The sequence below is a fragment of the Haemaphysalis longicornis genome, unplaced genomic scaffold (assembly GCF_048455015.1).
Source record: "Haemaphysalis longicornis isolate Haplotype H1 unplaced genomic scaffold, Haemaphysalis longicornis Haplotype H1 scaffold_1, whole genome shotgun sequence".
Taxonomy (NCBI): domain Eukaryota; kingdom Metazoa; phylum Arthropoda; class Arachnida; order Ixodida; family Ixodidae; genus Haemaphysalis; species Haemaphysalis longicornis.
This window is the reverse complement of record NW_027526203.1, coordinates 375,846,242-375,859,013: the sequence shown is the minus strand read 5'-3', so window position 1 is coordinate 375,859,013 and position 12,772 is coordinate 375,846,242. Positions and strand designations below refer to the sequence as shown.

The 12,772-nt window shown below is 46.5% G+C and overlaps 1 protein-coding gene across 1 annotated transcript in view; it reads left to right on the top strand.

The window, feature by feature from the left end:
• Positions 1–12,772, top strand: part of LOC144155117 (protein turtle homolog A-like) — a 325,730-nt gene that overhangs the window by 271,881 nt on the left and 41,077 nt on the right. The window contains exon 6 of the mRNA XM_077686370.1: positions 3,840–4,127. Within this exon, the coding sequence (XP_077542496.1) occupies positions 3,840–4,127 (288 nt within the window). The remainder of the gene's footprint in view (positions 1–3,839; positions 4,128–12,772) is intronic.

Genomic DNA, 12,772 nt, shown 5'->3' with positions numbered 1-12,772 from the left:
TTTGTCTAAAGTCGGTCCAACGTTCCGGGAATTCGGCAAAGCTCACGCTAACGATACCGCCTTGTGGCTAACGAGACTTCTCTTTAAAAACGCGCTTCCGCAATGCGTGACCGCAGATGCGAATATCCTTAATGACGCCTTCCCACGCGTATAAATGCTTCCCGTTTTGACCAAATTGAACAAGATCATTTCGGACATAAGAGGTATTTTTTAATTAATGTTTGTTGAGAGAAAAAAGCCTTCGCCCGTGGTAATACGTTTGGAATGTTTTTTTATTGGGTATAAGTTTTCAAACAAAAAAAGAAACAACTTCAAAACCTTCGGAAACATTTCTGTCATCGTTTAGCTCACATCAGTTTGAATGCTTGCTTTTCTGTGCAATATAGACTGTTGCGAACGGGCTCTCGGCCATCGAACATTGCTGATTTTGGTATGAAAGTTCAGAACATGGTGCTAGTACAAGGTTCTGTTTTTTCCAGCTTGATGCTTCAACCCTTTGGTCTTCAACCCTTTGCTATTCGGGCTCATTCTCAATAATGGGTTTCTCTAGAAAGTTAAAAACATTAGCGCCAATCCACCCCGTGAATGTGGTTGGAAAGCAAAGCTGTAAACGTCACCCACAACGATTACCCATGCCACGTCACTTAAATTCACTCACGTCGCTTTACATATAATGATGCCAGGGAGAAAATGAAATGCACCTAACCACACCCTCTATTACTTCAAAGAGATATTCTTGGTAAAGTTAAATTAATGCATTATGCATGAACGGTGGTTGGTTGAGTTGTATTGGTGTAGCACATAGGGGAAACTCTTTTTTTTATAAAATAAAGCTCAAACCCGGTGTTAGACTATCGCACTTCTAAGTCTCTGCCATCGCGGACGGAGGCGACGAGATCGTTCCTACCTCTGTACCTTTGTACCTCTACCTCTCTCTACCTCTCTACCTCTGTACCTCTGTACGAGAGTGTTCCTACCTCTGTACAAAATTTACATTCAGCGTTGTAGCGATTCGGGTACATTAGGTGAAGGCGCATCGGGTGTGGGAAGGAGCCGGATTGTATAAGCCGAAGGGTAGTTTGTTGTTCTATGGAAAGTTCACGGTAAGGCGAAGGTAGGGTCTGTTTCAGGAGGCGATAATGCTGGGTTATGTCCCTTAACCAGACAAGCGGGTGACTGCCCTAGCGCAGCTCCATAGCACGGGGGGTAAAAGTGCAGGCTTGGTGGGCATATTCGTTGCCCTTCATGGAAGCGTAAGCGGGTGTCCAGATGAGGTGAATGGGACCATTTGGGGAACGGATTTTTAGCCCACGCATTGCAGGTCGGGACACCAAACCCGACTGGTAATTCCGGTAGGCTTATTGGGAATCGGTGACTACCTTATGAACCCCTGGTTGAGTGAGAGCCAAGGTGATGGCTGCCTCTTCTGCTGCCGTCAAGTCTTCGTTCTTGAGTGAGGCACAAGAAAGGAGGTTGGTTCTAGAGGTGGCTATGATGATGGCGTACTGCTGCCCTCGATGTTGGGAGGCGTCTGTGTAGATAACTGCATGATCCCCACCGAGGGTGGTGTTGAGCACTTGAGCCCGTGGTTGTCGGTGACCCTACTAGTGTGAGGGGTCCATATTTCTAAGCAAAGGGAGCATCCTTAGTTCTTGTCGCCAAAGCTCCATGAGTACATCAAGCTGGGTGACATTATGTGCTGCCCAGCCAATCTGGTGAAGGATGTGGTGACCCACCGCAGTTCTGCTCCTTCGGAGCGTCTGGATAGAAAGATGGCCCTCTATCAGCTCTTCCACCGTGTAGTAGAGCCACGTGCTAAGCAGCCTCTCTGTGGACGCACTCATGGGAAGACCAATGGCTTGCTCAACCGCCTTTCTAATCATTATATAAAGCATCTTTATGTCCTCCTTTCCGAGAAGAAGACAGGGGGTTGGCGTAAGTGATTCTATAGAGGACAAAAGCTTGAACTAATCGAAAGGTATCAGATTCCTTGAGGCCTCGCTTCCTCGTGGCAACTCGCCTGATCATGCGTATGATTTTATTGATGCTGTGTTCGAGGCGCTGCGAGGATTCGTCACTCTTGGTGTTGGCCTGAAGATGTAGGCCCAGTATCTTGATGCTGGGGCTTGGAGTGATGGCCTGACCATCAAGGAGTATTTGAATGTGTCCCTTGAGTTGTCGTTTGGCGTGAGGGTGGACAACAAGGAGCTGAGATTTTTTACGTGAACACTGGAAGCCACAGGCTTTAGCACATTGGCGTACTAGATGAGCTGCCATGAGTTGATGTGAGCTTCCTTTAATCTCTATCGCGTGGCATTCAGCGAGAATGCAGGGATTAAACCCGTAGATGTGTTAGGTGAGTGCACCACTTGTCTTCCCTGTCCCCGCATGGGCTCGTAGCTAAATCGGTAAGACAACGGGCTTTGGCTCTGTTACTCTATTAGTTTCATGTTCGATTCCTGGCGGTGCCATTAAGTTCTTTTATTTCTTCGCGGGAGTTTTCTGTTAACGCCAACGGTCGCGAAAGAACCCTTGGGGAGTACAGGTAAAAAGCTTTGCTTTAAAAGCTTTGCTTTAAAAATGAACTGTAGCCTCTGAAATTATAAATCAAGAGCAAGCCAGCATAGAGACGAATAACCCTACAGTTCTTACTCTTGATTACCAACGCTCAATTAGTAACACGGAAGCATTAGATCTCGGTTTTTAAGGAACGGCGCAAGAGGCTAGAGTCGTCGTAACTTCCGCCGGGAGGAAGCGACTACGGATGAAGCTACGGTAGCTGCCCGACAAGAGAAACATGAAAGTTCAACAGAAAGTTCAACCGCAGATCCAGAAAAGGTTCAACTAGGCTTTCCGTTTTGGCGATGTTTGGCGTAGTTGGCCTTGCGCCATAAACATCCAACCATCATTATCATCATCAACTAGGCTTTCGCCTTCGCATTATTTGAACGTTCTATACATCCCCGTAATTTTTTTTTCTTTTTCCTTCCCTTTGTACTTTACTTTCGCTCTCCAATAATTAAAGACACTTGAATCACTATCTTTCTTGTCTTGCTGCAAACGCCTTTAAGGTGGCCTGCCGAAAGAAACGTGTTATGGATGTAATTATGTTGTAGTTACAACATTGTTCAGAAGAAGTAAGAATCACATATTGGTTTTTAGCGCGACGACGCTGTACGTAGGTTGTGAAGCGCACCAGTCTGGAAGATCATTCATCAATTCACGCCACCGGTGTTAGGAGCGAAGGCTCTATCACTCAAGGTACAAACCCAGAAAACGACTCGTTCCGTCTATGCTTTGTAGCGTCAATCCTACATTTAAGCTCAGCCAAAGTCAAGCCAGCGCATCATGCGGTTGCGGTGTGACAGCGTGTTATCGCTCATTCGTTTCAAGGGGAGGGATGCGGAGAGGTTGACAGGGAGAATAGAGTAAGTGCACGTGCCATTAGAAAATGATACAAGGAGGCGTTGGCTGCATCTCAGTCGACTGCGCATTCCCGCCTCCAGCACCGACTGCGCCAAGCAGCGCCTGTGTTTTGTCTTGCTGTATACTATTGTGTGCGTGTTCACTGCGCGCTCCTGTCACGAAAGCCGAGTGCTCGCTCGACAGACTTTATGCAACTACGTTCAACCACGGGAAATTAAAAAATATATATATCTCTGTATTTCATAGAAACCCTCTCGCAGCAAAGCCAAGCATTGGCCTCGTACTTCCCTTGCCCACTATTTCGTTTCTTTTTTCCTGGAACGTAGTGAGAAACTGACCATGCCGTCTAAGTTGCACTGCTCGAATCCACCGACTTTGACTGAGAGGAATGTCGCTCTCACTTTCTCTCGCAGACAAGCCCCAGGTGAGCCTGGCGTGGGGAAACCGCGTGAATCGATCCAGTATCGTTCAGGGCACCGACGTTTACTTCGAGTGTGAAGTGGACGCCAACCCGCGGCTCGTCGAGGTCTCCTGGCGATTCGAGGGACACGAGCTCGCTTCACGGCTTACAAATTTCATCGTCAGCAACCAGTCTCTGGCCCTCCGAGGCGTCCAAGGCGATAACTCGGGACACTACTCGTGCGTGGCTGCTAATGCCGAGGGGACCGCCGAGTCCAACAGGGTCTTCCTCAAGGTCCAGCGTGAGTATAATGATCTTCGGTTTTACCTCACTGTTAAAATAAAGCACCGTCGTTGCGAATGACTAGTTCTATAAAACAAAACGAGTTGCACTTTGTCGTAATGGTTCCTTTAAAATGTGTTACACTAGCTTCCACACGAATAGAAACCACGAGTCGTAACTCTGTGGGCAACAAAGTTTTCCGTCGAATTATATAACAATTAGAGTTCTACAAAGTATGTTGGCGATGTTTTGGAAACATCACATGTAGTTACTTCAATGAGTGTGTTACGTTTAGTTGTGAAATAGTTGTGAAAGTTTCTGAAAGGTTTGCACTATGTACAAACGTTCTGGGGAAGAAAATTGCAGTGTTTCAATGGAACCGTGTCGGGTTTTTGCAATAAAAATAGTGAGTGGACAGCTGTGAAAAAGTTTTCCCTAGTTACTTGCTTTTTTGTAACGATTTCTTAACAAAAAAGCGAGATATGGCACACTGATTGGTGATAGGTTGGGGTGAAATTTCAAATCGATATTTTTTTTTCAGTGAACTTCTAATGGGTGAAGTTTAAATATCAATAAAAAAAATCTACTGAAACAGTGATATTCTTTACGTCGTTGTTAATGTAGCAGCGAAGATAACGTTACTTGACTTTGTGCGCGTCGACTCGCTTGTCCTGTTGCTCTAGCGCTTCAATTCATTATCATGTTCTACCAACAGGTCCAAACCAGCACCCTCGTGAATAATGTTACTGTTTCAGTAAGAAGAAGTGTTATCATAGCGCACTATACATGTAGTAGGGTGAGTTCCACATTTTTGGAAAAATTATAGCGGAATACTGAGAAGGGAATACTGGAATACTGCAGAGCTTTCATCCCAAAATGTTTTGTTTATCTATTTAGTACTGTAAACAAAATTATCGTGCCTTCTTACGTTGCTATATTATGATGTCAACTTCAAGTCACTGTAACGCTCCGCCCGCTGCTCCATGCATCGCGCTCAGGTTGTATATATGCACACTGCACTCTATGGCAATGGAATCGTGGTTCCGCTTCACCGCAATGCACTCGAGTGACGAATTCATGCCACAGACAAAGCGAATTCGGGGAATTACCGCAATGTGCCACCATTTAACCCAAAAATGTGATCTGCGCTGTGGCATTGCGCAATGAACAACGCCGTGCTTGAATTACGTGGTGCCACTGCGCAGACTGAACGTTTGAGCCAAATCATATGCTTGACAACGTCATTCGTCGAAATTTATTTGTTGGCTGAATAGACTCCTCAATCAAGTGCGTTGTGGTGAAGCTGAACCACGGTATTACTCTAGCTTGTATAATAGATTCCCGGTCGCGGCGGCCGCTTTTTTTATGGAGGCGAAAAGCAAAAACGCCCGTGTGTACGAGATCTCGGCGCACGTTAAAGATCCCCAGGTCGTCAAAATTAATCTGGAGCCCTCCACTACGGCGCGCCTCATCGCCTGCGTTGCATCGGTGCGTTAAACCCCCACAACCAGTCAATTAGAATGTATAATAGCGCTGTTTCCCTATTGACAAGAAAAAGAGGAACAAGCTGGAGAGGTATTTTCCTCCATATCGTTTCCTCTTGATAGATGCAAGTGCGTAACCACCACGATAGCTTGGGCAATCTTCAGACATACCGTAAATAATTTTTTGCAATAACAACCTTTTCCACCGTAGTTGCCGAGGTATTCTGCTATTACGCATGAAGCCACGGTTTGCACGCTAGGCCGACCGCCGTTTTCCCCATGGAGTTAAGCCCGCCAGGCTGTGTCGGTAACCTTGGGGCCCGTTGAAGAGCCTCAGGTGGCGTAAGTTCGGAGCACCTCAGAGCCCAGGTGTTGCAACTTGCGCGTGTAATACCGCGAATTCGCAATTTGCAAATGCTAACTTTTAGTAACTCGTTGCTGCAAAGGAAATAAAACGAGTCTAGTATTGCGATGGTTCTCGGCTCGTTTCTTCTCAAACAATATATATATATATATATATATATATATATATATATATATATATATATATATATATATATATATATATATATATATATATATATATATATATATATATATATATATATATATATATATATATATATATATATATATATATATATATATATATATATATATATATATATATATATATATATATATATATATATATATGGGCCCCAAGTAAAAACGCCCGCAGCTTTCGCTTTCCCGTGGTGAGTACGGGTTTGACACACACGGGTGGAAGGTGGCTGCTCATTAGCGAGAATGCACGCAAAGCAAAAATAAGCACAGCCGACAGCGCATGTCTTCTCTTCGCCGAGCTGTTTTGCGCTGCGGTTTTTTTAATCACGCGACACGGGGCAAGAGATCGCTTGCCTTTGTCGAGCGCGGTGTGTGGCTTCCGCCCGTTGCTTTAACGTGCCTTGCTTGTCATCGCTGTAATTTCACTGGCTCGTGTTGTCGCTATTACCCATGACAGAAGAATGTAAGGGAAGGTGCCGAAATTATTTTCCAGCAATTCGAGACTTAGAAGATGAAGCGTAATGGTCGAAACAGAACTGTTCTTCTTCGGACAAACTATAATGAGGGCCTTTCGCACTTAGATGAGCTTCATTAAACTCCTTTGAAGTAGCAGGTGAAAATCAGAATTTAAAGCGTTATTACCGATTCATGATTAATTACGTGAAGTACTGTGGCGATGTTTTTTTTTATGCAGTAAATGTCCGTTGGAGCCTGGGCCCCGTAAAACGCCGGGAAATTTTTAGCATTTATCTGTGTTTCCCCGATTCTTCTTTTAATCAAAGGCAGGTGTCAAAACATATCCCGTGTAAAATTAAGCGCTGGCAGTCTTAACTGAGCATATTCTCGTTGAACACTTTCGTCATACCAACTTCACATAAGTAAACCGTTGCACGGGTATTATTCATGGTCCCTAGTCCGGGCTAGTTTTCGATGGAGTGCCACAGCGGGAATGATGACTAGTGGGCGAACATCGCTGGTCTGGCCGCGATTGCGAAGTAAGTACGCCAACCTCCCATATATGTTTTATAACTCTTTCGTACGACCATTTATTCAGCCAAATGACTAACTTTGGCCTCAGTGTGATCGGCACTGCGGCCTTGCGAAATGTCATGCTCCGATTACGTAATGCCAGAGCGGGCGGTTCATTTTCGGAGCCAACTCACTCGCTTCCCCTCACCAATTCGGCGAACTTGTAACATTTGCCGCGGGGCCCATAATCGTAGGGCGTTGCGGCGAAGCAGACCCGCCAAGGGGCATGAGCAGCGCACCTCACGAGCCATGTGATTCACGCAGCAGGACTGGACATTGGGTGCTCGCTTTGGTAAAATACGCTTACAACCTGAAAAAAACTATGCCGTACATTCCGCAGTAGGAGCCGCGTCCGACCATGTAGTTAGATCACAATAGGCCGCTATTGGGAAGATTTCAGAAAGCTTGGCTCGTATACAGTTACGAATGGTAAAAATATAAAAATAAGAACAAAAGCTAATCCGACACGGCTGCTATTTCACCATTTACGGGAACTGTTTTGCAGCAGAACTACGTAACAGTGGTTCCCCGTTAGAAGTACTAGACGGCTTCGCGCAGTAAAGGCTGTTGTCAGAGGGCATACCAGCTACGTCTACTCAACCGGCAGCGCCCACACGAAATACGTGTTTTGTCGCCACACCAATGCTTTCACAAATATGCTGCAATCAAAGCACAAAAAAGGAAAAGAGAAACGATGTATGCTCCATGGCTCTATGTGATTCGGACGCGCTGTACTGCAAGCGTTGCGCCGGTGTTTTACGTAAGGAACGGCGAAGCGCGGTCCATTGGTGTTGCCGACGGTCAGAGGCACTGCATATTAGTCCTCACGAAAGAACGCGGTGTTTCATCATTCTCCTCACAAGCATCAAGAAGGGAGAAACCAGGACCATCATTATTTTTGTTCTGGCCTGGAAGAGTGACCTTTCACCCCTGTCTTCACTTGCGCAGTGAGGAGCGGAATGTTGGTAGGGCGCATCATGATATTAAGAGCCATTTCCTTGACTACTCACTCACACGAAAATCGGAATGAGAAACACAGTCACTGTCCCGCTTTTGAATCCGCACGGGTATGCTCACGCAAACGCCCGCCTAGACGTGCATATTTGAAATGTGTGCCAAGCACTGCAGTAATAATATTTCTAGAATTAATAGGATGAAGCTAGGGTGCCACCATGTCCTTAGCATTTGCGAAACCCAGTCGGTCTCGGTGCAAAATGAAGGCTCGCCGTATGGGCTAGCCTGTAAAGATAACAAATAGCTACGCATTTCTTTAGGGACATCGCGAGATAGTGAGACGTACTATAGCCATACAAAAGCAACAGCGAAACTCACTATCAAGTTTTAATCCCGGGAAGCCTTCGCAAAACGGCGACCTTGTCGGCTACTTTGGGTGGCAGCAACTTTTACGAACGCTCAACGTGAGCCAAGCTGCCATTCTTGCTCTACGCCCCTTATCTTCTAGCTGACCTTTAAAATGGGGAGGTTCTTATAACACAGTCCACTGTCGGTCTTGCTAATTTCGATGTGCTTAGACGCACAGCTGTGCCGCCCAGGTAAGCCACAAGACAGAAATGGCAGTGGTGTGGAATGAGCATCTTTAATAAGGGAATAATTGTAACTACACAAATTCCACAGCAGGTGCCACAGGGGCTGTTGTGATTTTCAGAGCTGCCCACGATATGTCACCCAGCTGTCGGAGAGATACATTACACAAACTGTGATTCCAGCTTCGCCCATAAAATAAAAGTGCTCTCATTTTAGTGCTAAATACAAATCGAGAATTCAAAAATTACTGCTCGCAAAGATGTTTGTCTCGGGTTAAATTCTAGTTATCGTGCAACTAAAATACAATTTTTGACGGTTGTTTCAAGAGCCAATGTTCGGGGAGTGTTGGAAAGTCTTTTTTTTTTTCATACGGAAGCTCACGTGGTGCAACATGACCGTTTTTAATTAGACCACGACACGCGGCGTCTCGCTTTCTGGGGAATATATTTGCTTGCTGTCTAACACCTGCAATTCACTAGGAAGGGCGGTCGTCGGGTTCGCGGAACTTCTCATCTATGTTGTTGTGAGATTAGTTTGCTGCATGCGACTTGCTCGCCGTACTGCCTGAAAACTTCAACAACCTTGTGCTTGATTAGCGTTTTGCGTGCCGACACGGCGCCTGGGCTATGAAGCCCAGCGTAGAGGAGGGCTTGAGTGAGAAGACTTTTTTAACGTGCGCCGAAATCACGAACACGGGGGATTTTCTTTCCTTTCGCATCCAACAATGCCACCCTGATTCAGGCCCCCCGACCTTGTGCTCAGTAACTTCAGTGACACCCAAAGTCCTAACCACTGGGCCACGGTAGCCGGTAAAAAATTTCATTCCAAGTTGTCTGTTGTTTTATGTGCGCCGCAGCCACAATAGTACATCTGGCATAAAATACCGTTAGCGGAACCCAACCGGCCTGGGAATATCTCTGCATGCGTGAGGGCGTGGGCACTTTTGTGGAGGCGTGCGGAAAGCGTGGTTATACGCGAGACATGCACTGCGAGAGTACGCGATTGGCATGCGATTGGTCGTTACGATGGTCGTTCAGGACCGGTCGTGCGCTGGTCGGAGGAGGAGGAGGAGGAACAAACTTTATTAACTCTTTCGTTACCGCGGGAAATTGACCAATTTTGAAGGGTCTAACAAAACATTTTTTTGTGCTATACATATTGGTTAGGCACACATTGCAGTGAGATACAATGCAGATTATTCCACGCGCTTTCCAACGACACCAGTTTTATTAATGTTTTCCTAAATAATTATTCCGAAAAAAATTATCAAATTCGAAATTTTTGTCCGCGCGTCGAAGAAAAAAGAAAAAAGTAAGTTGTGTATAATAAACCACGTGTACTAGAAAAAATTTAGAATATACATTTTGTAGGTAGACATTTCAAAAACCCGTCCTAGAAAAAAAATTGAGTTGCGCAGTACAATTTGTCAGATATAAAAGAAAATGTTAGCCCACGTGGTGCCCATGCCATGTGGTGAAGCCCAACCTCTATTTCAAGTTTTGCTATTTTGGATATTTCTCTAGAAGAAATCTGGTGGTTTGACATTATTAAAGGCCCAAATTAGCCTCCACGTGATGTAAAAACAACTTGTCAATGATTATGACCGGCACAGTATTGAAGGCAAGCAAGCGATGTGAAAAAATACACTTGCAGTTGAGAACCAAACTCTTTGGTGGATGCTTGTTGACGTTCTGATGATCGCTCATCAGTCAGAACTTTCATTTGCGGTTTATTATCATGTTCTGACTCACTATGGTAGCCCTGCTTGCAGGAATAAGGTACGATGTGCTAGAATCATGCCCAGCAAGCTCTCACCAAGCCGCCGTCGGGCTGTGAAGCGAGTTCAGCACTACGAGCCTACTACATTACAGCGCCACCTAACAATTTCGACAAGAAACAAATACAAGGCTGTTGGAGACTTTGTCAGAATAGAAAGTACTACTAAGAAGCGACACTAGACTTCCGGAAATACCCTCGTATGAAACCGAAACTGGCCGGTGAACAGCTGGCGGTGTTCAAGGCCAATTGGAAGCGTTCTCCTCGTCTGAACTGATACCCGACGACTTGGTGTTATCGTTTTACTTTCAGCGGAAGCTCTTATCGCAGAAGCATGGCATAGATAAAGTGGAAGCGCGAGCGGCATGCTTGTTTTGAGGAGCAGTAGCGGGCAACGGAGGCGCCATGGCAAATGAGCTTGTAGTTGGGTAACTGCGTAGTAGCGCTAAATATGAATTTCGCAATGCGAAAACGAAACCGAAACTGCTGGAAACTGGTTGAAAATGTCAGGCACACTTGCTAGACATGCGTGGGACCATCAGAAATGAGCTTTGGGAGAATAAAGCTGCCCTTTGTCCGAACCAAAGATCATTAGTGAATAGCTGTGGCCATTTTCAAGTAATTATCACCTCTCAACGCTGTCTGATTACAAAGCTGACCCCATTATTTGGTATTTGACTTGCCAGGAGCCTTTTGACAAAAAAAATATGGTAATGCAGCCTAACCACGACGTGCATCCTTTTTTCTCAAGTGCAGCAGCCACGCCCCCTTCGTCAAAAACACGCGCACCTCAGCTCGCAAAAAACGCCGCCAAAAATCTCAATGTCGCCGGAGCGGGAAAATTTAAACTGATTCTAAAAGGGCAATGGCTAGACTAATCACTGGCTGCATTAGGTGTACGAGAAACGACTACAACATGTCGAAATAGGCAATATAAATCATCGATCACCGGTGATCGATTTGAATAGGCGTGGTAACGAAAGAGTTAACAGTGAAGTCGAGCGGGATCGTGGTCGGGGTCCTCATTCCAGGACTACGTTGGTGCGGCCTGCCGTCTTCGCCCTTTCAGCGAGCCAAAGCTGCTTACTCAGGTCTGAGCTGGCAAGCTCACTCTCCCACTGCTCGTGAGTTGCATTAGGGATTGGATCAATGTCTGGGTTTGACTGGCAGGCCCAAACCATATGGTATAGCGTAGCTTGGCTGCCGCAGTATTTGCACAGGGGGTAGTATAATGTGGGGTGGATGGTGTGTAGCCGCGTGGGGTGTGGAAATGTGTTGGTTTGAAGCCGTCGAAGGGTGACTTGTTGTTCTTTTGTTAGCTGGTCGGCCGGCGGCGGGAAGGTGCGTCGTGTGAGCATGTAGTGTTGGGTGATGTCGCTGTATGTGATGAGTGAGTGACGGGTCCTCTCATCATCTTCTTGCGGTGCCCGGCGAGCAAGTTCTCGGGCGTAAGCGTGCGCCGCTTGATTACCGCGAAGAGACGAGTGAGCAGGTGTCCAGATAATCTTGACTGTTCTCTTGGGGGGGTTCTGGGTTATAATTCGTGCAGCTACCTTAGAAATTCTCCCAGCCGTGTACGTTCGACACGCCGCTTGTGAGTCCGTAATGATGGTCGTGGCTTGGGTCTGCGTTATGGCTAGTGCAAGGGCAACTTCTTCTGCTTCGAGGATGGTGGACTTACGAAGGGTGACACTTGTAATGAGAGAAGTGGGGGTGGCGACGACCGCTGTTTTAGTGTTTGCACGCGCGTAGTCCGCTGCGTCGGTGAAGACTGTCGTACTCGAGTCGCCGTATTGTCTTTCGAGGGCCAGCGCCCTGGCCGTTCTTCTGCCTTCGTGATGCTGGGGGCTCATGTTTCTTGGAAGTGGGGGAACATTTAGCTTGGATCTTATATCCCAGGGTATGTCTACCGCAGTATCTGCTTCCGTTGGCGACATGAGCCCCACGTTCGAGAGTACTTGGCGTCCTGTGGGCGTAGTACTTAGTCGCGCTTTTTGGGCATTCAGGTGCGCTTCCGTAAGTTCGTCTAGGGTGTTATGTACTCCCAGAGCCATCAGACGAGCGGTAGAAGTGCTGGTAGGAAGTGCGAGGGCTTGTTTGTAGGCCTTGCGTATGATGGTGTCAATCTTCCGGCGTTCTGTTGCCAAGAGGGTGGCGTAGGGAGCGACGTACGTTATTCTCGAAATTATGAAGGCTTGGACCAGACGCAGCATGTCCTGTTCCTTCATGCCATGATTTTGGTTGGCAATGCGGCGAGGCTCGCGACGTGCGACTGGCAAGCCAG